The sequence below is a fragment of the Simochromis diagramma genome, unplaced genomic scaffold (assembly GCF_900408965.1).
Source record: "Simochromis diagramma unplaced genomic scaffold, fSimDia1.1 OVJJ01000618.1, whole genome shotgun sequence".
Lineage (NCBI taxonomy): Eukaryota > Metazoa > Chordata > Actinopteri > Cichliformes > Cichlidae > Simochromis > Simochromis diagramma.
The window spans coordinates 2,568,055-2,593,056 of record NW_024387423.1 but is presented as its reverse complement, the minus strand read 5'-3'; the positions used below and the strand labels follow the sequence as shown (position 1 = coordinate 2,593,056).

Genomic DNA, 25,002 nt, shown 5'->3' with positions numbered 1-25,002 from the left:
CAGAACAAAGCTTTCAAGGCTGGCCGAGTTCCCAAACTCTCTTTACTAACATCACTTGACAAAAGCTTTTCAACCCATCGAGCGGTTAGAAGCCGACACATCTGCTAGCGTATCACAGCACGTTGCCATATTCTGCAGACTCACTGCATTTGTTTACATTCAAAACTGAAACTGGTACTCACACAAAGCACCCGCGGTCCAGAGGAGAACGAGGACTGCATGAACTCTACAAAAATAAGGAAAATTACGAATCTGGAGGAGTAGCGTGCAACGTTCCTCACATGGACCTATGATGAAACTGCAAGCAACAGCCACATTAGTGATAAAACCATCCAACCCCAGTTTGGGTGTATTTTCACTTCAACTAGAATTTCTAATAGTTATTTAATTTAAACTCCTCAAAAAGAACCCTTAACATTTTTTCTCACTCCAGCCTATAAAGGCTCGGTCACAGGTCAGTGCACTGTGTACAGTTAACTCATTTCTCTGTGTGCAGGGTTAATGTTAGGACAGAGAGTATTTGAACCAAAGCAGGTTTTTTCTTTGTCCTTAACACTAACCCAATAGTTTTGGTTCTCAAAACCTAACTAAGCACAATAAAAAATGAAATTATCCCTTAATCCAGACTCTTTTCAGCCCAAGGACAAAAACTGCTGTAAAAAAAATTATATTTCCACTTTAAATGGCTCATTTAAAAAAAAAAAAACTACTTCAGTATGAACTATAAATATCAAATATTAATTATAGTTTTTAGATTTTGACCCTTTAAAGAAGAGGGACTCTAGCTGAGGTGGAGCTACATGCATGCTCCTACATGGTGCTGCCAGCTCTTCTCTTTCTGTCCATGCAAAAGTCACACTGCCCTTATATTTGCTGATGAGACAGGTTGGGAGCAGCACCCTGCAGATTTGAATTGATTTATTATTTGGCCTGTAAACACAAAATGCACATCTCTACATGAGTATGCAGTTCCTCTGTGATTCCACTGGGATCAAACCTCTGGCTGCTGGGACGTAGCAGAGCCTTGCACTCTATGTGGAAGACAAAAATATGGGGATGACCAAAACGTTGAGAAGTCCATCCTTTCACTGCTTCAACCGTCTCTTCTCCACCCACCCTCCAATCAGATGATTTAGAGTTGGACTCCAGCTGGTCTGTTTCCACCTCTGAAGCCTCCTCCATGTCAACCTGAGAGTCCTCAGAGGAGGATGAGGTGCCATCTTTCCAGAGCCTCCTGTGTGCTGTAAAGTCTTGCTATCTCCAAAATGACTGCTCCAGCACTCCTGCTCATACTTCTAACCATGGCTGCTGTGTAGCTGCACAAACTCCTCGAGCAAGAACCAAAATAAAGTCCAGTTTTGTTTTGGTTCTGGCTGCTGAGATATCTTTAAAGCTCTGAAAGATTACCTATGGCTTATAATTATTGAATTAGTTTATAACACAGTGAGGCCTTTAAAGAGAAAAGACTAGAAGGTGGACATCACGCGCACACACACGTGTCATTTACCATGGGTATGTTTGTGTGACATTAACCATGTCTTGAGCTTAAGGGAGCAGCAGCTTTGTCTGGTTGTTTGCACATGTGCATTGTGGATAAACCTCTGGTCTTTGACAGGAGCCTGATAGGAGACTAGCTTACTAGACAAGCTGCCACTGGCTCTGCTTTCACAGCTACCTTTGCAGGAAAGTTAAACAGGTGGAGGTTCCCCTTAGCATCTATGACAAATCACCTGTTTCAACAAATTCACTTTGTTTACCACCGCGCTTCGTTTTCGTTACCTTCCCCCAAGTTATGCTTTAGCATTTGCATGTATGTCATTCTGTCTGTGAACAAGATAGCTTAAACATTTTTGAGTGATCAGAATATAAAACTGTGTAGGGGGTGGAGGGTAACGTCGTGTTAACAAACCATTACAATTTGGCTTACACCCACCAAGATCTTCAAGGTAAACTTAAATATTTGTTGGTCAAAAATTGACAAAAAACCTTAGAAACTATGATTCTGTGGTGCGATGTGTACTGTCAAAATATATAAAGTAGTGTATAAAGACTTAAAATATCATGTTACATTTGACCTCTGACCTCTTCTTCAAGGTCACTAGATGGATCTATATAGAGCCATTTAAAATGACTGATAAAAACATGTTGGAAGGGGATACTTTGAGTATAGTTCATTCATTTTATTGTGACTTTGTTGTGCAATTGCACTAATATTTTTAATACTCCTAAAAGGCGTAGTACTTTTTTAGGCCTATTAGAACTATTTTTAATGGCTGTTTCTTTTTTTAGAAATATATACACACGTCACAGGACAATCATACTACGAATGTCTCATCATCTAATACTGATTCAGCACTAAACTAGATCTTATTTATATGTCAGCAACTTTGAAAAAATATCAGTATTTTAAGCCCCAGAATTGGTTGGTTAGTCAACATCATCACATGTTAATTGTATCTTAAATCAAGAGCTCTGTGCTGGGCCCTAAATTATTCATATTATATATAAATGACATATGTAATGTTTCCAAACTGTTAAAATGTGTATTGTTTGCTGATGATACCACTCTGTACTGCTCAGGTAAAAACGTAGAACAGCTGAAAAGGAGTTAAATATATTAAAAAACTGGTTTGATGTAAATAAGTTATCATTAAATATAAAGAAAACAAAATTGATTATTTTTGGCACTAGACAAATGAAAAATGTATCTAAAATCAGGGTTAATGGAATTGAAATTGAAAGAGTGTACGAAAATAAATTTCTTGGAGTGATGATTGATGATAAGCTGAGTTGGAAGTCTCATATAAACCATGTGAAAACAAAAATGTCAAAAACCATTGCTATTCTCTATAAAACAAAGCATGTCCTGAACAAAAAGTCATTAAACACACTTTATTGTACTCTGTTGCTTCCATATATGACTTATTGTCTAGAGATATGGGGTAATGCATATAAAACAAATACTCTTCCTATTTTCAAGTTACAAAAAAGAGCTATAAGAATTATAAATCACTCAAACTATATAGAACCAACTAACATTTTGTTTATTAATCTGAATACCCTGAAATTTTATGATTTAGTTGAATATAAAATGGCACAGATAATGTATAAAGCACAAAATAACTTGCTTTGCCGCAGTACTCAGAAGCGTTTTAAAGTCAGAGAGAGTCAATATGACTTAAGGGGAACAGATTTCTTTAAAAAAAACAAGATAAGGACAAATATAAAGCAGAGATGTGTTTCTGTTAGAGGAGTTAACCTGTGGAATAGTTATGACAGTGATTTAAAAAGGTGTGGTTCATTTTCCTTGTTTAAAAACATGTTTAAAAATAGAGTAATAGAAAAATATATAAATCAAGAATGAAAAGAGCAAAAATAATAATACTGAAACTCTTGATTTTTTGCTTTGATGTAGTTACTTATCTAAGGTGGAAGGTTTTTTTGATTTGTTGTGTTTGTTTGTTTGTTTGTTTGTTTGTTTTTGCTTTGCTTTATTCTTTGCTTCGAGCCCTGTGTACAGGAGCTGCATGCAAAAAGATCTTTTGTTAAAAGGGTTGGCGTAATAAGCAAATGCTTCAGCCAATACCTTTTGATTAGCCTTGTCTTGTGCTTTCTTGCTTTGTGGTAATCTTTATTCTGTCTTCACTGAGATATTTGAATGCTAATCAATAAATCAATAAATCAAAATCAAATCAAAAGTACTGTAAACTTGTTATATGACATCAACAGGTTCAAAATCCCTCCGCTGAGTGACTTCCTGCCAGCTGGCACCTGTGCTACCCCAGCTGTCATGACCTACCTATAACCCACCAGCAGTGGCAGCTGTCACAGCTGAGTGTCACCCCGTGCCATGAGACTGTGCTGCAGGGAATCTTCAATCATGTAATGCAGAAGCTATAACTGAGAAGTTATTGCCTTTTTTTAAAAGATCTCAGTTTTAGTTATAGATTTCATGCAGGGCGAGCCTTGAATGCTGCGCTCTTTTAAATCAGCACAGTAGACATTATCCACGCTCTGTTACACTTTAACGCTCTTCAATTTCCACTGTGCTAATAAAGTTTATATGAAAGATTGTCAGTCTAATAAGTGTGGGATGCATCAGGGTGATAAGTGTTCAGGTTCATCCCTGGGTCTGCGTGAGGATATTTCTTTGCTGGAAGGAACTGGTCAAACCAGAAATACCACTTCCCTGCCTCCCCTTGAGAGCAGGTCTCATGGCACAAAGGCAACTAAATTCTGCATCTATTACAGGGAGAAAAATGTCCTGAAGAGAGTGTTTTGACTTTTAGAGGAGTGTCAGGGGCTCATATTTCGCTGACTGTTTCATATGCAAAGGACTAAAAAAGAAGCCGAACAATAGGTCAGATCTCGACTCCACAATCCCGTCCTAATTCTGAACTTTGATTCCAGCAGCATTTGTTACACACCGCATACACCAACTCAGAGGGCCTGAAGATTCTGGCAGGAAATTTTTGTTGACACAGAGAAAGGTAAAGAACTGAAACACGGCCAGCGGGCTAATTTTAAACTGCTCAGGAGGCTTTCTTTTCTCTGGGCAGGGGGATAAGGAGCGGCACTTGCAGCATCAGTCTTGCAGACCCAATTTCTGCAGTTGGGAAGGCACTGCCTTGGGGAGGAAAACACTGGGACTGAAACGGCTGCAAACTCAGAGCCCTGGTTATTTCCTTGTCGGCTAATTACACACCTGCATGCATGCACTCGAGCTATTCACTTTTCTTATTCAGGCTATAAACTCTTGCCAATCTGTGTTCAGTGATAATATTCCATGTCCGTTACTCAAGTGAAACATGTGCTTTTAAGTGATAATGAGCATGTCAGCTATTTTAAGTCAGACCAGTACATCGACTACATATTTTATAGCTTCCCTTTATGATCCAGTATGCAGCTTCCCTGTGAAACAAAAGCTCACCATTTCCTGTTTAAAAGCATTTCGGCTTTTACCTCTTTCTTGTACGCTATGCATACGGCTAACATTACTCCGCTCTTTGTGGGCACTTACGTAATGCAGGTCCTCGCTGACTGACCAGCTAATTCCCACTCCTACATCAAACTTGCAGGCCACTGGCGCTATGCCACTTTGATCAAATTTAAGTAAAATGGACTTCCCAGAGTTTGAAAGATCAATACCACATTAATAACAACTGGCAGAGGGAGCAAAGAGACCCGCACTCCGGCTGTAGAGTGGAAAGGAAGAGACAGGCCAAGGCAGGCGACTGACTGTAAATCTCTCAACTCTTGGCATCTCTTCCAGGGTGTTGGAAGGTGTCACAGTAACCCCGAAGAGCTCACCGTGGCAGCAGCTCAAGCCCATGCTAGCATCAGTGTCATGGCAAGTTCAGTCACTCAGCAACACGGGACCCTGCTGCATGTCAAGGCTTCAGCGTGTGATTTCGTGGTCTTACAAGCAGAGACGGAGGTGATGTTAACATGCACACATATGAAAATGACAGGGGACCACACGTACACATGCAATTTTCATCAATATGCTAAAACATTCATAGCGTACGTCACAGAGTGCAGCTTTCAAATTAAAAAAAAAAAGAATGAGCGGGCTATGAATCTAAGCAAAGAACTAGAATACATTTAAATTGAATTTGAAGAGCCTCAGCGATCACAGCTCAGAAATCCACAAGAAGCCAAGCCTTCGGCCAAACGTGCACCTCAATTATTAAAAGAAATGTCTGAAATGTAGTGCGGTGTAAATAAAAACAGAATGCGAGGATCTGCTAATCATTTAAACCCTACATTTAAGTGTACACAGAAAGTGGCACATGACTATCAGCTGTACATTTTCAATTTGATGCCAGCAACGTGCTCCAAAAGAAAGTCTGGACAGGGGCATGTTTACCTCTGTGTTGCATCATCTCTTCTTTTAACAACACTCTGCAAGCAAGAAGGCAAGAAAGGAAAAGGTTTCCCATTCCTGCTTGATGTGAGCACCTCAACAGTTCATGGCCTCTTTTTCATACGTTTGCTGTAGAATAGCAGCGCGCAAGTATTGAATACAAATATGATCTGGAGAGCAGATGCCATGCTAATTTCTCTAGTGTCTCGTTGCTTTACGTTTCACGGTCGTTTATTCTTTTCTAAAGGAGAAAATCTGTTTTTGGATTTCCCACTTGTTGTTTCTCAGGACTCCCGTGGCCTGATTCCTGGCCCCTTCATAATACACTTACAATAAGAGACCTCGACAGGATAATAAGTGTCATGTATAATTATCTCCAATCTGCCAGGTTTCCCTCCCAGTGGTTCCTTTCAGCACTTTGTGCTGGCCGGCGAGACCAGATACAAAGCAGTGAGGGCACACAGAGAAAGGCAAGGCTAAATGGCACAGGAGACACACACACACACGCGCGCACAGCGGAAGCAAACCTGCCTTTGGGCTTTGCCCTGTTCTCAAAGACAACGACCTGCTCTTTCTCTGCCTCTAAAACATGACTCCCAACCAGTGCTTGACCTTTCTGAAGAGCAAACAATCCTCTGCCTGAGTAGGCCACAACTCACAGAGCTCTTCAACAGACAGGGGAGAGAAAAAAACTAAGTTGGGACTGATTTAGAAACAGAACACTAGCATGTGATAATTAAAAAGAGAACAGGAAAAACGCTTAGCAGGATTAATTAAGCACAACAATCACAAGATGTGCGTGAGCCGCAGCCTGGCATAGGAGAAGACTAATAAATGCCTGCACACTCAGCAGAGCACCGAGATGGGGAAGATGCATGGGAAAGACATGAGAGATTAGCCCAGATGAAGACGGAGCAGGCCCCAGACCGGACACATGCCTTCACTGATGAGGCGTACCAATCATGGCACTTGGCATGAAGCAGAGCTCCTTGAGTACACACGGTAGATGGATACGTTTCATCTTCCAGCCTTGTGAGATGAGTAAGCCGATCGTGGCCTGGCTCTCTTCCACGTAGCCCCACATTACAATAGATGAGAAACAGGAGAGACAGGCTGGAGAGCAGAGGGCTTCTCTCATAAGCAGCCTGTTTAATCAGACACACGCACACGTGCAAGCCAAAGGCAGAAAGGCCGGCATGCACGAGCTCTGCAAATGTCCTGCTGTGGCCTCAGCAGAAAAACAAAACACCCCAACAATCTATCTGAACGAATCCCTCTGTCGCTCTCATCTTCTCCCTCTCTGAAATTCTTTCCCCACCGTCCTCCCGCTTCAATCCCTTCCCTCACAGTTGCAAAGTTTTCCATCTGCTCTCTGAATTACTGCCCCTGATCCCACAAAGATGGAAATCAACCAGTCATTTCAGGAGTCTGATTTAGGCCCAATCCTTACTGCCCGTTCGTATTCCATCCACAGATGGTGGCCTGGCTCCTGCAGGGAACACTTCCACTTGGTGGATTTACTGCAATTCTGTGGTGCGAGGCAACATTTTCTACATGATGGGTATTTTTTTTTTCTTTCTCCAGCAATAATTCACAAATGCATCAGAGGGTCTTTTTTTTCCTCGCCATTCAGTTAGAAGCTTATTACAGTGAGCACGTCTAATGGACTCTCAAGAACCAATATGTAACAGCTACAAATAGGCGCCGGGAGATGAATAATGCTACAATAATAACCTTTTGCAATAAAGAAAATAGTCAAATTGGCACAGCATAAACATTTAAATAGCCTGGGAACACTTCTTTTGAAATAATATAGCGACTGAATTATTTTAGCCACATATATACCGTTTTATTGTTGTCTGTTTGGTACATGTATCAATACATCTGCTAATGCTTGTATAGGTGTGTGTTAACTTTTTAGTTAGTCAGTTTACTATGATGCATGATTAAGTTACATTACTGTGTTTTTTTTTTCTTAAAATTATGTAAAAGACGATCTGATTATCATTGCAGCTCCATCCCCTCTATGCTTCTAAGTGCAGGTGTTTCCATATTACACATCCCAGGATCGGTGCTTTTGTTTATGCAGTTTAAACCCGAGGCCCCGAGGTGTTATTCATCCCATGCCATGCTTAAGCTAGACAGTCTGGGCTCCGCGGCCCTTTTCATCTTGATCTAAGCGTTAGCTTATTCAGGGAAATAAGCAAAAAAAAAAAGGATATTCTGCCTTAACTTTAGATCAAACTGGGAAATGAGTCATGAGACGCGGGATAATTACACCACTCAGTTGACAACATTCAGTGCTAATAGAGGAGACAGATGGTAAGTGAACATTCGTTCTATTCCCTTAAGAGACAACAGGGGAGTGAAAGTGGCAGTTTGAGCTCCATAGGATGGAGGAAACGCGCTCATATAGCTGTACAACTGGAACGTCGACCGTCTACATGACGGGCTCTTTATGCGAATTTGATGCAAATGTCGTGCTTTTCTTTATTTTTAATCACACACACTGCAGTGAGTCCAGTGCAGCAGATAGAGATAATAATCATTTCACTTGACGGCCTGCATTGACCCAAAGCACAAGCAAGAAAGGGTTATGGATTGAAAGATATGGATCGGAAGAGGTGAAAGGGGCGAGAAAATGAAAAGAGAAGTGAGCTCTAATTGTTCTAAAGCATCCAAGGTGGAGACGTGGTCCTCGCCCAATCACAGCAAAAGAGACTCTCTAAAGATTGTGAGATTCAAAGCTGCATTTATGCGTGCTCCCTAACTTCGCCTCCCACAGGATTCAGGTAGGTGGAGGAGCCATGAGGGGAAGTCAAGCCAGGGGAGAGGAGGAGGAGGAGGAGTGGCATCAGTCACGTAGAAGAGAAGCTGCAAAAACTGGCAACTAAACTGTTACCTATTAGCAGCTAATGGGAAAGTGGAAGACGTCAAGGACTTGCAACACTCCAGTTAACAAACTTTTAAAAAAAAAAGAAAAAGGAACGACAGCATGTACATTTTTGTTGACAGACTCCCTCACACAGCGTTGCGTAGTGAAGCGTTGTTGTTCCATTCAGCTCTTTTAATTACCTGTGTGTGATTTAATCCTTCATATGTCTCAGCCCATTCCTCTTAATGATGTGCTCCATTCAGCTCTCCACAAAACATATTATGCTTGGTTTGTTGGGGGGGGGAGGTTTTTTATTTTTTTTTAGTGCTGTTTTTGTTGCTGCTGCTTCTTTCACTTACACAGAGCATCAGTGGCTTCTCCCTTGTCTCGTGAACCACTAAGCAGGGCAAGAAAGAAATGCAAATCCTGGCAAAAGTAATAATGGAAAACATCAAGCCAATTTCCTTCCGCAGGTGACAAGCGCTGTGGTGCATATTTATACAGTCTGCCGTGTAAATGATATCCATGTTAACGCCTTATTAGCCTTATTAGGTTTAATGCACAATGTGCATATGCATGTGTGTGCATTAATTCAAACAGGCCCAAGCCGTTTCAGGCACTGAGAAAAAAAATTAATCCAGAACACCTGAGTTTATACCTGTATCTGAATAAATGTTTAATTCCTTAATATGACATTTATTCTCATTGCTTTTTTTCTTTCTCCTTCCACCTTTCAAATGAGGCAGTTTTTTCCCCATTTCTTTTCTAAAGATTTCATTTATAAGGTATAATCCAATCTCAAGAATAAACTAGAGGAAAAAGTCAGACACTGCATCCTATTCATCTGAGAAAAAAATCCTCAGTCTCCCAATCCAGCCTCGCAATAGACGAATAGACTTCTTCCAACAATAAAATCAGCCTCTAAAATGTTCTCTCTTTTTTAACGTGTCAGTTTTGAAATTAAGAGCCGCTTGGTGAGCTTTCTGCAGCCAGACAGCCCACCTCGTCCAAGGAGAAACAGGAGCATCTCACCACCTTGAGATAAAAATGTGGCATCTGTGAGAAAGATTCATCTAATCCCAGAGTGCACGCGACAATTAACCAGTAATCACAGCAGTGTCACATTCAAACTTTTTAAAGAGTCTCCGACTCCCCCTGTTTAAACCGACGCCGGTGTGGTTTTGGTTTTTGACGGGGGGGTCTGGATGTCATCAAGGATTGGGTCAAGGCTGTGGGGATATGAGAGACTCGTGCACACATGCTCTGCGGGGATCTCTGATTTTATTTTTCGTTTTTAAGGAGGAAAACCGTCGCTCTGAATGAACTGATGTCTAACTTTGGATCGCAGACACCGTTCAGGCTACCTGGCGCCTTTAAATGGGGCTTGGGCGATAACAGAAAGCAGAAGCGGCGCAGCGCAAAAGGGCTGTACTGTTTAGGGAAATGGAAGCTTTTTTTCCCCCCCGACCCAGAGCACCCATTCGCAGTCATCCTAACCACCAACCTTTGTTTTTTTTTCTTCCTTTTATTAACCTTGGAAACTTGAAGCTTCAGTTTATGAAAGTTATTGCTCGTAGCTTCTGCTGGGAGGACAGCGTCCCACGGTAAGTCGTGGAAAGGGGCAGAAAGGCGCAGATAAACGCAGCAGCGTGTTTTGGAGGAACAGGAGCACAAAAGTTGGCACCTCCACCAGATTCGCTCCGCTTTTTCTTTCAGTGGACTTTCATCCGCATGGTAAAACTTCCCAAACGTGTCCACGAGATCGAGATGAACGTGTGCCTTACCTGTTGGCCCCTCGATGCCATCGGCGTAGATCTGAACAGTCAAAATTAAGAGAAAGGCGCAGGTGTTCATCGTGTAGATGATTTAGTCCACTTTAAATGTGCAGAAGAAATCATTTCATTTACTTGGTGCGATCCGGCAGCGCAGGCAGAGCGGAGCCCATTTAGTCCCCCCCAAAAAAATCTGACTGAGTGGAGTTTCGGAGACACTGAAGCAGACAGGGCAGAGCTAGTTCTGCAAACTGACGTCAGGGTAAACATTTCAGGGGAGAGATTTCTTTCTCAAGCCCACTTTCAGTCCCAGCCTCCACTTCGCCCTCCGCGGGATTCAGAGTATGAGCCGGGCGCCTCCAAGCGGTCAGATCTATCAATGGCACCGAGGTGCTCAAACGTCGGCGAAGCAAAACCCCACAATGTGAGAGATTGTGTGTCTCTATACCTGTATGTTTGTGAGAACCCTTTAGTTGGCAATCACTTTTTTGCGACTCTTTTATTTGACCTCACTGCCTCAAAGTGCTATCTCATGTGTAAAAGTAGATTGTAAGATTTAAAGAAAGGTTAGTCACGTTGCTTTAAGAGGTCCAGCCACAGAGATCAGATTTGGCTCAGACAGTGAGATACTTTTCATATATTTAATGTTAAGGAGAAGCTCTCTAATCTTCCCTGGCCAGAGGCTCCAAACACAGGTACAGTAGTCTGATAACAATGCCTACAGGCGGAGGAATGGCCTACTTATTATTCCAGCTAAAGCTACATCACTGCACACAGTTGAGAATTAAAACTAAACATTTAAATATGCTAAATCATGTTTTAAAATCATATCAGCAACCTGAGGACTAATGAATCAAGTAATGCACAAACTATCCTGGAAAAAAATATTTTTTTTGTCATGTTAGCGACTGTTTTACAGCCGAGGTAAGACGTATACTCACACAAGACAGACAGGTAAGCATGCCTTCACGCCTACCCATGACAGGTGCAAAGCATATCTCTCCATAAATTATGTGGTCTGTCATGTTGTGTGCATTGAATTTGCATTTAATGAGACTACATTTTCTCTCCAACCCCAGCTGGCTGTGTTTGTTGGAGTCCACCTGATATAATGGACGGCAGAAATCAGGTATCATGCAGAGTGAAATATAAAACAGAGATGGAGCGACTACATGGAAAGAGGTAAGAACCCCACTGTGACTTTGATACGTATAAATGCATATCTGGTTGTCTTGCTTGTCCTGTCTGGTGTGTGTGAAAACACAAGTTGTGTATTTGAATATGAATTCCTGGATATTCTTTCCATCCAGCAACGTGTGCACTTGTATTTGATTACAGCTTTTTTCTTCCCAGCCTAAACGTCTTGCATAAGTGCTGATGTGACAGTCGCTCTTGTTCAGGTTAAAAGCTGACACGTTTAGCTGCTGCTCCAGGACCCCCAATTTGATCAAGATGCCATTAAGCAGGCTAATCATCATTCATTTTGCTGCGATGTGTGAGCACTAAGGCCGTGGATTAAATTAAAGGTGGCCACAGAGATGCATCTAAGTCCAAACATGAGAGCACATTGCAGACTTTAATGCCGTTAGCCCGGAATGACAGATGAATGATACGACGCTCAGCCGATTACTTAATTTAACCAAAGGAGCACAATATATGTCAGGCTAACAATTCTAATTACACCTGCGTGATGCACAGCAGAGCTTTTCTTCCAAGTATTCGAACCACAGAGCAGCAATTTATATAAACAAGCTCAGAATTCTCCATTATAGTTTAATTTGTGTTAAACTTAATAGAATGTTGCAAAATACTGTTCGAATAATCCAACAGCAGGACAGGTGTCAGCGGAGATGCTGAGAACCGCACTACGATGAAAGTCATTTTATCAGCTGCCACTCACGTTGCCTCACAAACAACTACATCTGCCCAGGCAGTGTTGTGCATGAATTGATAATAACATATCATCAGAGTTCTGAGAGAAGCTGTCAAAGGCAAATCATCAGCGTCTATCACGCGGCCTCGGCATGCAGCTCGAAAAGCAAACAAACAGCGAAACGCAACGGGGAGGCAAACATGAGAAGGCTACTGTACTTCACTGTGTGTGGCCTAAAACGCTGAAGATCGGTCAGTCAAACCGGCGATACCTTAAAAAACAGGACAATTTCCACCGGCTGTCAAAAAGAAACTGCAAGTCCAACACAGTGATAAGGGAACTCACAGCAGCAGTGTTTCCTCCTCTGCAGGCTGATAAGCTGTTCAAATACACTCGTTTCTGTTGTGAGGAGGTCAGTAAGGTAACAGGTGTCCGCGTGAGACGTTAGAACAATCTGACTGTGAGAAGTAATGAGATGAATGAAGCCGCTGAGATTAAAACCAGCAGGGAAACTTTGAATAAACAATGACCTCTGTGCGCAATTTATTGGCTTCCTGCCTGTACGGTCAGTAGATTAACCACCAACGTTTTCCAATTTCCATCAACGCCCTGACTTTAAAAAGGATCAGTAAATTGAGTGGTGTGAAGTTAGCGCTTGAAGAAAACTCACACGCTGCTGCTGTTAAAAATTCAAAATGCGAAGGTTTTTATTCAAAATGCATTCATTATCGCTCAAGGTCATTTTGATGGCTATTTCTCCCTTCTTACTTTTAACTAGCAAGGGGATAGTTACTGCAAGATTCTGTATTTGTTAGTACTCAGTGTAAGGGGAGTGATTAGAAACTGGGAGCCATACATCTTCAGGCAGGATGTGTCTGCAGGTGGTCAAATCCTAATCACAGCCTGAGTGAGAAATATTTCACAAAATCTAAAAGATATAAATCGCAAAACACAAGTAACAAAATAAGTATTTTACAAGTTGCTAAAAAAATCTATCATTAATTAGTGACAGTGTTCAGCTAGAGGAAGAGTGTCATCAAAGACGGCAGACTTGTAAAGGATTGGAAACACTGATACTATGTGGGTGATAATAATAAAAAAACAACCAGACCAGCACACCTTCATTGTCACCTGAAATGTCAATGATTTTTTCTGTTAAGTGCTGGTGTCATGTAAAATCTCAAAAAGCAGTAATAAATCTTCGTATTGCCAAATAGGGCATATTATGACACCCATAATGACTCGAACAATGGTTTGGGACAGTCGGTCACTTAATCGACGAGTCACTTCAGTTGTATTACCTCTGATGCTGTAAAATCCAGCATTTCCATTTAAGAACATTAAAAAGCGTCTGTGTGAGAAGACAACCCCACTAACTGTACTGCATATTTCACTGTGGAAAAAGTAGAGTTTGACAAAGTCATATTGTTTTTAATTGTTTCTCCGCTCCGTGTCTTCTTTCAGTTCCCGGCACATTCCCTCAATTAGTCCCGCAGAATCCCTCTGGGGTCGTCTGCCTCACTTACTTTTATGTTTCTTTGATGCCTTTCTCCCCATAATCACCTTTTCAATGTCGTGCAAGCCTTCTGTCGCCTCGTCCCTTCTAACATGAGATCCCTCCCAAAACTTTACACTCCCTTGTCCAGGTTCTTTGTGGATCCCTGATGTGTCCTTTCTCTTGTTGCCTTCCCTTCCCAGCCCATGAAACTTCTCCTGGTTGTCTGCCTCACTGATCTCTCGGTCCCCCTCCAGCGTGGCACTGTGGACATCCCTGTCTGTCCTGCCAGTTTCAGCATGACAACGCTGGCTGGTGTAGGCAGAGAAATGGGCAAAGAGCTGAGGGTTTATTGTGAGATGAGGGTAAGATGCAGCACATAAACCTGTGATAGAATGAGGCTGGATCACTGTGGCTGATTTGACAGAGGGCAGCGAGCTCTGGGGATGGCTGCTCGTCTGGCTTTTACGCTGAGTTCGAGGGTGTTTTAGTGATGAGGCTTTTTTAGATGTCCCTTTATCACAGCTCTGCTTCCCCTTGTCCTCCGAGAGCTCATCGAAGTCTACACAAGAAGAAAATTATCGTTAATTCGCTTCATCGGGGTATCTCTGCATGTGCCGCATGATAGTTTTGAATGCTTTCTCACCATAAACACTGTTATGGATCTTTTTCTTTTCAGTCTGGCTGCGCCTCAGGTCTGTGGCTTGTTTCACCGAATCCAAAAGCCCAAACATCTCACACAAGGAATTAAGCAGCATGACATCTAACAAAATAATCAAGAGTCAGCTACAAGGCTTTTGAATGATTTGTCCACAATGAAGTCAGCTGTTTGCAAAATCAATAGCAATGAATTTTCAGAGATTTAGCTGGTGGGGCCTTTATTGAAAATCTTTTTGAAACCTGATTTTTCAACTTTTGACTCAGCTGACGTTTTATTAACATCAACACTGAATCATTTTTCACAGACCAGGGGTTAGATGGGTCCCACTGTAGGCAATTACCTGTTTCCTGCAGGTTTCCGTTCTCACTGCGAAGCTCCACCCGCTTAAAAGTGCTGAACAGTTCATTCTGGAGGCTGGATAGGACCTCCCCCATCATCCCGCAGTCTGCCACACCCTTCCACAGAGTCAACACCCCGTCTACAGGAGGTCAAATAGGTAGGGCGTTATAATGGGATATCAAGAAATCTATGCAAGTGTGTGCATGTTTGTCCTTTCTTTTTGTTAGTTTGTGTAAAAGTATACAATGCTTTGTGTTGCTGTGGGGACAGGCAGCAAGAAAAATAGGGTTGGAGGTGAAATTTGGAGAGAGTCAGAGCTTTGAAAGAGGAATAAAAGAGAGAAGAAAAACAGAAACAGAATATGTCAGGGTTGGATAAACACTGGGAACAAATATACAGAGATAAAGGAAATAGGAGTGATGCAGCAGTTGGAGAGAGGATGTCAAATATGTGACAGAGGGAACGACAAAAGAGTGTGAAAATGGGTCAGAAAAGAGGTGCTCCAAGAGGAGAGAAAGGAGGGCAAGGCGAATTTGAGAGTGAATGAAGAATTACTGGAGATCTGCGCAAATCTGAGCCAAAAAAAAAGTCAAGCGCATGAAAGTGGTAAAAATGTCAAAGATGCTTGATATGAAATGCATGCAAATTCATGTTTGCTTAAAATCTGTCGAGATAAATGCAGAATGTCTGGTGAAGATATTCCAAATACCGTTTAAGGCCCTCTGAAGTTAAATTCATTCATTTCTTTACATCGTGCATTACAGAGAAGCAGCACATTTCTTCAGCAGCTGATAGAGGAGTAGAGGTGTAAGCTGTGAATTGGCTATATGTTTTAAGCCCTATGACAAGCAGCACTCCATGTGCTGTGACACATTTCCATTTGCCTTTCACTAAACCATCTCAGGCTATTTTACTGAGGACCCGGACTGAGAACCTGACAATTTATTTGGAGCCGATACCTATACCTATTTTTAGAAAGTAAAACAATTCAGATATCAATATTGAACATTATTCTTATTATTAAAACCATCTGTAAAATACCACCACACGTTTTACCTTTTTAAATCGGCACAAACTGTTCCGTGCAAAATTGCTGAGCCACTCCTTATTTCGTTATATTTTGCTTCCAAGGAAACTAGACTTTTTTTTTTAATTTTTAAAGCGAGCAGCAGTTCAAGTCCAGGTTTTCTGAAGGTCTTTCAAACGTTTTTCAGTCCAGTCCTTGTACCTGACCTGATTTTAGTGGAATGTTTCTTTTGTTTGTTAAGTCGTTTAACATTGACCTGTGAATCATTCAAGCATAAAAAAACATTACACGTGACAAAGAACTAATTTTAAATTGTATCTTGATGGAGTTTATTACAAGCAGCCTGTGTTAGATTTATGGAAGATGCCAAAGATGTCACGGTTTGATATGCAAAGTATTATTGAAAGGTTTTGTCATGGTTCATGGAAATGTTGGAGATCGTGTCAACAAACTTGATGGAATTCTGAACACAGAAAAACACCATCAGATTTTGATCCGCTATGTAATACCATGTGGAAAGAATCTGACTAACACTGGCTTCACGTTTCAGCATCACAGTGATACCAAACACACAATGGAACACTATCGGTCATGGATCGGCCTCCCCAGAGCCCAGAACCTCCTCGAGACTACTTAAAGAAAAGTTGAAAAAAGCTTGAATCAGAGGTTTCAGGCTGTGTTGAAGATTAAAGGTTGTCACACCAAATATTGACTTACAAGCTTGTTAGAACTTTACAAACTCTGTTTTTGACTTATATACTATACTTCAATGTATGTTTTGACATTTTAGTAAATCTCGGCACATTTTTCCCTTTGTCCTAGCAAAATATAAAGAAACGATGGGTGTGTCAAGACTTTTGCACAGTACCAATATCGATGCAACTCTAGGCTAAAGATGCATCGATATCTACTGTCATCTACTTTAAAGAGCACCTGATAAGGTCACTTAAAACACCCTTAAATCAAAGTTTGGTTAGAATAGCACTTAGAAATGTCAGATGGGGTCAGCAGCTCTTTAAGGACGGTCTGCAGGAATGGCACAACTGCAGATTCAAAGGTTCAGTGGTTTGGTGGAGGGGTCAAACAATTGATGCTGCAAGAGGTGTGACACAAGGGACAAATGGACTGCAGGATGACTCATTTAAACCCTTCAGGGCAGGTTTCAGGGCTCACAGACGTACAACCTCTTCAAGATCTGTGGGCTGAAGTTGTGCCTCCACCCATGATAGCATTGAAACTTTTAAAGTCAAACATTTCTAAGGAACATTTCCTTTAACAGATGGAAAAGTAACACATGCCAGGAGTAAATAAAACCTTCATGATGCCGGAGCCTACAGGACATATTCTAGCATATAACCTGACAGTCATTTGCAGTTAAACATGTGACTTGCACATGCTCCATGTGCTGTGCCCAAAACTGCAGTAAGCCACTAAATGGCTTCTAAACAGAGCATATACCCATGTGGCAACTGCTTAAACACCCAAAGTGGAGCAGTAGAGGTGAGCAGTTTGCTGCTGTGTAGGCTATCATGAAAGGAGATGCCATCTGCTTTCCCGGTTCCAACAGTGACTGATTGTGCACAGATTTTCCCGCTGAACAGTAATTATCTGGGTGTTATCTTTATTTAAAATAGGGCGTACCTGCCTTATGCAGTTTATTAATCTATTCAACAAGCACCCCAGTGTATGCACGTGTTCTTATAATTACCAGGTACGTCAGCCATCTTTCTTTTGGTAGCATGTCCATTGGCTGTTACAGGGTTTAGAAGCCTCCGTGGACCGTTGCTCCACTCTGCTGCTGCACTAATCCTATCCTGCAAACTCTCCTGCACCTCTGCCGCCTTATGTGCATCTTCTGAAATGGGAACAAAATGCAGTGAAACCCATAATGCGACCACTCCTCTCTGGATTTTATTTTCTTCTGTGCGGTGGTGAGGTAAACATTAAAAGCAAACTTTTTATTGCTGATGTTTATATTTAAACGTCAAGCTTATTAAAGCGTTCACTACTTTCCAAAAAATACAAAACCCCTAAGGCTGTGTTTCTTTTCTGTAAATGTTCAAGTGGTTTCCAAAGTGTTTAGGTTCTGTTTCCTGAGTGATGCCGCAGCAGCCCAAGCATATGTGGGAGGCAAAAAAAAAGCAGCAAACTGAATGCCAACTGAAATCTACCTGTCACGGGAGACACCTGCCCTCCAACAGGGTCAAGAGCCAGACACGACAGGCTCGGCTGCACCGAGTTCCCAGGAGGAAGCCGCGTTCTGCTGATCAGCACATCAAATTTAGTGCTGTGGCAGGTGTTGCTGCACAGGGTGTCATGCTGGTAGAAATCTATCTGGCCGGAGTCCATCATTTTCCTGCACGGGGAGAGCCAGGTTAACACTGCAAAGTTTCCAGGAAAATATTTACGCTACGTAGCTACGGGGGGATGTTAGGACTGAATTTCCAGTGAGTTCCTGATAGCTTCTCAGCGGTGTGCTCGACACAGAGTGCCTTGATCTGGCCTCTGGAGGAATGAAGATGAAAAGAACAGATAGGGCCTTTTGAGCTTTGTGTACCATCTCACAGTAATACCAACAACAAGCGCAAACATGATAAAGAGGTGAGAAGTGTTTCTCGGCAGCTTGCATCCGTGCTATTTGATCCTGCTATCATGATAATGCCACTTACAGACTGCCTCTGGAATGCACCAGCAAACCCTGACAGACTCCAAGCAGCTGCAAATTATATGAGTGAGACTTTAGATGTGCGCCGCTCTACAACAAAAAGCAGACAAAAAGAAGTTATATGAGTCTACCTGAGCATTACTCCTCCCAGCCTGATGGCTCTTTTCCAGTCCTTTAGAGTAGCTTTCCCTGCCAGATGCACAAACTGCTTAGGACTGATGAGCTCGTCATTGAACTGTTAAAAAAAAGGGAGGACAGCACACATTATGTTTCTGAGAGAGTAATAAGACAGAAGGGACCAAAATGCCATCGCGGAGAAAGGTTTTCAAAAATTAATTTTGCAGTAATAATAAGGTAATAATTAAACGATCACACTAAACATCAACTTACTTTGACGCATCTGACGTTGATTCCGGGGCACACAAACTTCTTAAACAGCAGCACCGCCCTGCTGTCCCCGCAAGTGATGGGGTAGCCATACTCGACCTCATCTCCATCTGCTTCACTGTCATCTAAACGTTACAGAACACAAACATCGTCGTGACCGCCTGCAGAGGCATTACAGTGTGCATTTGCAGTAATGAAAGTCAGAATCGTCAAACACCCCAGGAGGTTTGTCAATACTCTCCGTGTATATCTGTTAAATGACAGTGAAGCTTGAGAGATTCATTATTCCGTTTACTGCATCGGTTAGACTGAATAAGCTGTGTGTTTGAAAGGTTCAGTTCAGCAATTAGTTGCAATGTCTTTGTGTCATTCACCATGATGCGTCTCTATGGCCAGGACTGTAGTGCCAGTGTCTGCAATGTCATCATTCATCCTGCAGAGGGCGACAGATCCACACATATAAAATAATTATTTATTGCACGCAAGCCTTGGAAATATTCTTAAAATGCGTGCAAGTTGGCTGCATGTATACACAGAACGACCAGATGTCACTCTTTATGTGGGACTGCAAAGCATTTGTATTGTTTATAGAGGAAATATCCTCAGTGTCAGTATTTGTTAGTTTGCTTTAAAAAAACTTTTACAATTTGCCTGATAAAGCATTGATGACGTCTTTATTGAGACTTTGGATGTCTACAAGAATCTCAGCCTCCATACAATAATAATTTAAGAAGTCTAAAACTAACACTGAAACTAAGAAAAAAATCAACTAAAGCCAAACATTTCCAAACAATAAAAATACTGGCAGCCACCAGTGCTACTCAGTGCATAATAAAGGAAGATTTTTTACTATAGTCAAAGGAAGGTCAGCCTGCATGATGCTATGCCTGTCAATGACATTTTCCCCCCAAAAAATCTGTCTTTTTATGGTAATGGGAGGCGCTACAGGAGCCTCCGGACTAAAACCACCAGGTACCGGAACAGCTTCTTCCCCACAGCTGTCAGACTCCTGAACTCTGCCTCCTGACATCTGACCCACGTTAACACATGGACTGAACATACACACACCCACAACGGACAACTGTACCCTCAAACACACAATAATAACATGGACTGAACCACCACTCACAACCACTAGCACTTTATATAGCCTCTGTAGGAATTATATCTCACTTATCTTAACTGCACTACTGTATAGCTCTGTGTAAATAATCATTCTGTACATTCGATAATCTTTAATCCTACAACTGTTTACAACTTGCATAGTTCCCATTTCTGTATAGCTGTATATCTCAGATTCTGTAAAGTTATTTATTTCATATTCTGTATAGTTTTTCATATTTATATCCTGTTCATAGCCTGTTCATAGCTTGTACTCACTACAGCCTGTACATACTTATAGAATATTCACAACATACTTCATACCGTGTACATTATAACATACCATAATAGACCCATTTCTGTAATATACTCACATATCTATATTATTGCTAATATATATTGTTAATATATCTATATCACTAAAGCACTTCTGGATGGATGCAAACTGCATTTCGTTGCCCTGTACCTGTGCATGTGCAATGACAATAAAGTTGAATTCTATTCTATTCTATTCTATTCTATTCAATCTGTGAATGCATCCGTACTGAAACTCAAAGACTGTTAGCTAAAAGAATCAACAGTGAAATAACAATAACTTCAGTTTCCTTTTATGCTCATTGTATTTATTTAGCAAGAGTTGGAAAGGTTGCCTTTAAATATAATATAGTTGTTAAGGTGTCTCACTTTAGGATGTGGTCATCTTCTGTATACCTGCCTGACTTTGTGTTCTTTGAATTAAGTCTGCATTAAACAACAGATGTATCTCACATAATTTGTTTAACACAAAGATCACTGTGCTCTTCACACAAACAAAGCGCTTATATTAATACGAGCCACTTTACCCATGCAGGACGGGCTGCAGGTGCAAGAGGACTTGAGATTTTTGCTCAGTACTGCTCTGCTCTCCCTCCTCTTCCCTCGCAGTCATGACCTCCTCTGAAGACACGGTGACCTGAGCACCCGCCATCACCTCTCTTCTCGGAGCTGCAGACAGAAAAGGGCGAGCAGGCGTGTTAACGTCCACATGACAAGAGTGCACGCTTTAATGCACATGCAAATCACTGAGTTTTACCCGCCCACCCCCTCTAACAGCCTTTTCTTGCATGCAACTGTCATAGAAATGAGTCCATACAGGGCTTAAAATGACATAATCCTCACATCACCGGGCCTTGCTTCCTATGCTGCTGCTAAGAATGCACAAGAACATCGTAAATACTGAAACAAAAGCTTACAGCTTTTACTAAAGCACTGCCTACAAACGTAACACAGCAAAGTCTATTCAAGGATATTCATCTATTTAATTCATTCAGTCAAAGGAATAATCTGACATCAGATCAGTCAGTCTGTTGAACAAATGCAATCTGCAGGAGCATTGTTACCAGATGAAATAAAGCAAGCTCTAGTTTATATCAGTCTGCAAAGCATGCTGCCATGTAGTCTGCCTATATGTATGTGTATGTGTGTGCTATAATTATGGCTACAGAACACCTTAAGAATTTGCTTTAAAAATTGGCACATAATCACATTATGGAGTGGTCAAATGTGAACAAAGTACCCACTGGACTGTGATAATATACGGTCAGTGCGAAATGGGAAACCGCTCCAGGGTAAAAAGCTACCGATTAATAATAAATAAAGTGCCTTTGCAATCATTCGAGCCTGGTTCTCTCTATTATATCACTTCAGTCCAACATAAGTAGGAGATGATAGCAGATACATATGAAAAGCACCGAGGAGAAACTCATTTATAAACTGTTTGGGTGATTCCACAGCAGAGACACAGTGGCTGGCAGGCTTGTTATGTAGTAAAGAGCAGATAACAGCACTGATTAATAACTTCCACGCTGTATTAAGTGGCCTTAACGCAGTGTGGATCACCAACTCATACAGCACGAACAGTTGCGTGCCTTGCTCACACTCCTGCACCCACTCAAACTGACGTCTGCTTGGTGCGGAGGCACGCACACCCCGACAGGGACGCGCGACCCTGTCCTTTTAAAAAATAAAAATAAAAAGGCGCACAAAACACCGTGTCCCGTGTCAAACTCCCACACACTCTACCTGCGACTGTATGTAGACATTGTCGTAGTTTTACTCACCGTTTTACAGCAGGGGATAATTCATCCTCCGGTCGTCAGAGAAGTGCGATAGCATGCGCAGTGCTGCTTCGCTTAGACTTCCTGCAGTGAAGGCAGCATTTGCCTGAGAAGCATCTGTCCCGCTGTCACGAGAAGCGGTTGGCTCGCACGCGATGTGTAAATCGGTCAGACTGCTCTTATGTGGCTTGGATTGAGCGCCTCCACGGCTGTGCACAGGCTGAAAGCTTTCCAGCCTCAGAGCATGTTTCCAATCCAGGGAAAATCCGCAAGAACTATTATTATTATTATTAGTAGTAGTAGTAGTAGTAGTAGTATCATTATTATTACACAAATTACATATCTTAGCTCAACAATCTGGGTTTTGTTTAAGTTGTTACAAGTGTAGCTTTATGGTTTTAATACGACAGGCTCAACCCTCACGTCACCTACATATTTGATTGATTGATTGAATCTTTATTTTGAACATGTTGAAAAAGTACAACAAAATAGAATTAAAAGAGACAAATGAACAAAGCAAAGCAAAAGGAAAACGAGCAACCACAACTCCAAATAACGTTCATGTTCAAAAAGGAGCAGGAAGAAGCACAAGCTTATTTAATCCCACCCCTTTTCCACTATCTAGTATCAATAGACTACAGAAATACCTCCTTGCAATTACATTATATGTCATGTGTATTTTTTATTTTTTTTTTAATATATATACATATATGTTTCTATCTATCCATACATACATATATAGACATACGCACATATACACATTTTCAATAACCCCATTAACACCTCAAGGATGCACAACCTACAAATATATATATATATACCCATACCAACATACCCGTGCACCCGCACACAGATGAAAATATTAGACAAGAACACCCTATCAAATCTCTACCTTTTCCCTGTACCCTGTAAAAACCATATCCTTAAACCGCTTTTTAAACTGCGCCATGCTCGGACATTGCTTCATATCTTTACTTAGTCTGTTCCACAGCTTCACTCCACACACAGAGATGCAAAAACTTTTTAATGTTGTACGGATACGAGGATGTTTTAAATTTAATTCCCCCCTCAAATTGTATCCCCGTTCCCTTTTAGAAAACATTTTTAGAATATTGTCAGGAAGCAGGTTGTTTATTGCTTTATATATAATTTGTGCAGTGAGAAAATGAACCAGATCTGTGAATTTTAGAATTTTTGATTTTCAGAATAGTGGATTTGTATGATCTCTGTAACCAGTTTTATGGATTATCCTTAAGGCCCTTTTTTGTAATATAAAGATTGATGATAGCGAACATTTGTAAGTATTGCCCCAAACCTCTGCACAGTAATTCAAATACGGTGCAATCAGGGAACAATAGAGAATGTGGAGTGATTTGTGGTCCAGAATGTGTTTTACTTTACTCAAGATTGAGACACTTCTTGAAATTTTGTTATGTATATGATTTATATGAGACTTCCAGTTTAATTTATCATCTATAATCACACCAAGAAACTTATGTTCAAGTACTCTTTCAATTTCCACACCATCTAAATGAATCTGCACTTGTGCATTTCTAAGGGAATTCCCAAATAAGATCATTTTAGTTTTACTTAGATTTAGCGATAGTTTGTTCCTGTTAAACCATTTTTTAATTTTGCACATTTCTGAAGTAATTGTATCCAGCAGCTCCTTTAGATTCCCCCCAGAACAAAAAATATTTGTGTCATCTGCAAATAATACTAATTTTAATATATCAGATGCCTTACAAATATCATTTATATAAATAATAAATAATTTTGGATACATATTGTACTTTACACTCTACACCTGGTCTTGATGGTCGAAGAATGTGTTGATGCAATAATAATGCAATAATATTTAACAAGCATGGACCGGACCAGGGATTTTTTTGAGGTGACCTTTGGAGAGTCACACCAGCAGGTGGTGTAATCCTTACAGCCAGAAGCATCAAGGCTGCCCAGATTGGGGCTCGTAGTGCAGCAGGATCAGCTCTCCTGTTCATGTGTGTGACCAGAGCATGCCCCAGCTCTCTCTCAGGTACAACAGACCCACATCTCCAATATTCTGATAACTTCCAGTCTATAACTTTAAACCAGATGATGAATGCATGCATAGCCTCTCAGTCTTTCTTCTTTAAAATGACAATCAGAGTGCTCCTAGATCACATGAATACTCTGTGATACTTTGATTGGGGACTCATGGCATTAAGTGAATAAATACTTCAATTTGTTCATAATTTGGGTGCGTTTGACAGGAGTCTCCTGGGACAGCGACAAAACGATGTTTTTTTAAAAGCACTTGTCAAAGCAGAAATGTTTTTAAAGTGAAGAACTAACTGATTGACGAAGACATTAAAAGGCTGGAATAATAGAAAAACACACGTAAGATTAAAGAAAAAATACATACCTCTAAATCTTGAGGAAAAGGATTAATCGTGGCTCTAGAACAGGCGCTTGTTATATTTTTGTTGTTGCCTTGAATTCACCGGAAGATGGCAGTCTTAGCACTTAGACTGAGAACGGAAATTCGGGCGAGTCAATAAAGCGAACAGACGAGGTGTTTCTGAATGTTTCATGTTTGCTTTAAAACTGCACTTTCCACCTTTGACACGCACGCATCTTCAAATAAAGATCCCGGTTCGGCATTTCCATCGTTTCTAATGAGAGTAAATAAGAAGCACTGCTACCGCTGGCTGGTCTCAGGTCAGCGAACACCTACGGATCAGGCCAGCCCTATTTGGGAATGGAATCCCGGACACCAACTTGATTGACGTTTCAGGAGAGCCAATTGGAGACGGGGTTCGACACTCGTGACCAATAGTAAATATCCAGTACTCTGTGCTCC

The 25,002-nt window shown here is 41.2% G+C and overlaps 2 protein-coding genes across 6 annotated transcripts in view; both read right to left on the bottom strand.

Moving 5' to 3' along the window:
- ptprub (protein tyrosine phosphatase receptor type Ub) overlaps positions 1 to 11,271 on the bottom strand; it is a 190,084-nt gene extending 178,813 nt beyond the window's left edge. For 2 of the 4 annotated variants that reach the window (XM_040012819.1, XM_040012822.1), the window contains exon 1: positions 10,526 to 11,269. In XM_040012819.1, the coding sequence (XP_039868753.1) occupies positions 10,526 to 10,595 (70 nt within the window). In that variant the 5' untranslated portion in view covers positions 10,596 to 11,269. Of the gene's footprint in view, positions 1 to 10,525 lie in introns of all 4 variants that reach the window. The other 2 variants (XM_040012818.1, XM_040012820.1) reach the window with 2 other exon arrangements.
- A 1,797-nt stretch (positions 11,272 to 13,068) lies between these two features.
- LOC120722069 (glucocorticoid modulatory element-binding protein 1-like) lies at positions 13,069 to 24,992 on the bottom strand. 2 transcript variants are annotated; one of them, XM_040012835.1, is made up of 10 exons: positions 24,565 to 24,992; positions 20,904 to 21,045; positions 19,335 to 19,393; positions 18,964 to 19,085; positions 18,705 to 18,808; positions 18,080 to 18,264; positions 17,617 to 17,763; positions 14,883 to 15,020; positions 14,528 to 14,644; positions 13,069 to 14,443 (listed from the first exon to the last, which is right to left on the bottom strand). In XM_040012835.1, the coding sequence occupies exons 2-10, from the start codon at positions 21,026 to 21,028 to the stop codon at positions 13,905 to 13,907; spliced, it is 1,536 nt and encodes a 511-aa protein (XP_039868769.1). In that variant the 5' UTR covers positions 21,029 to 21,045; positions 24,565 to 24,992; the 3' UTR covers positions 13,069 to 13,904. The 2 variants fall into 2 exon arrangements, with proteins under 2 accessions (XP_039868769.1, XP_039868768.1); XM_040012834.1 differs by lacking the exon at positions 24,565 to 24,992 and adding an exon at positions 22,161 to 22,673.
- Positions 24,993 to 25,002: the final 10 nt, after the last annotated feature.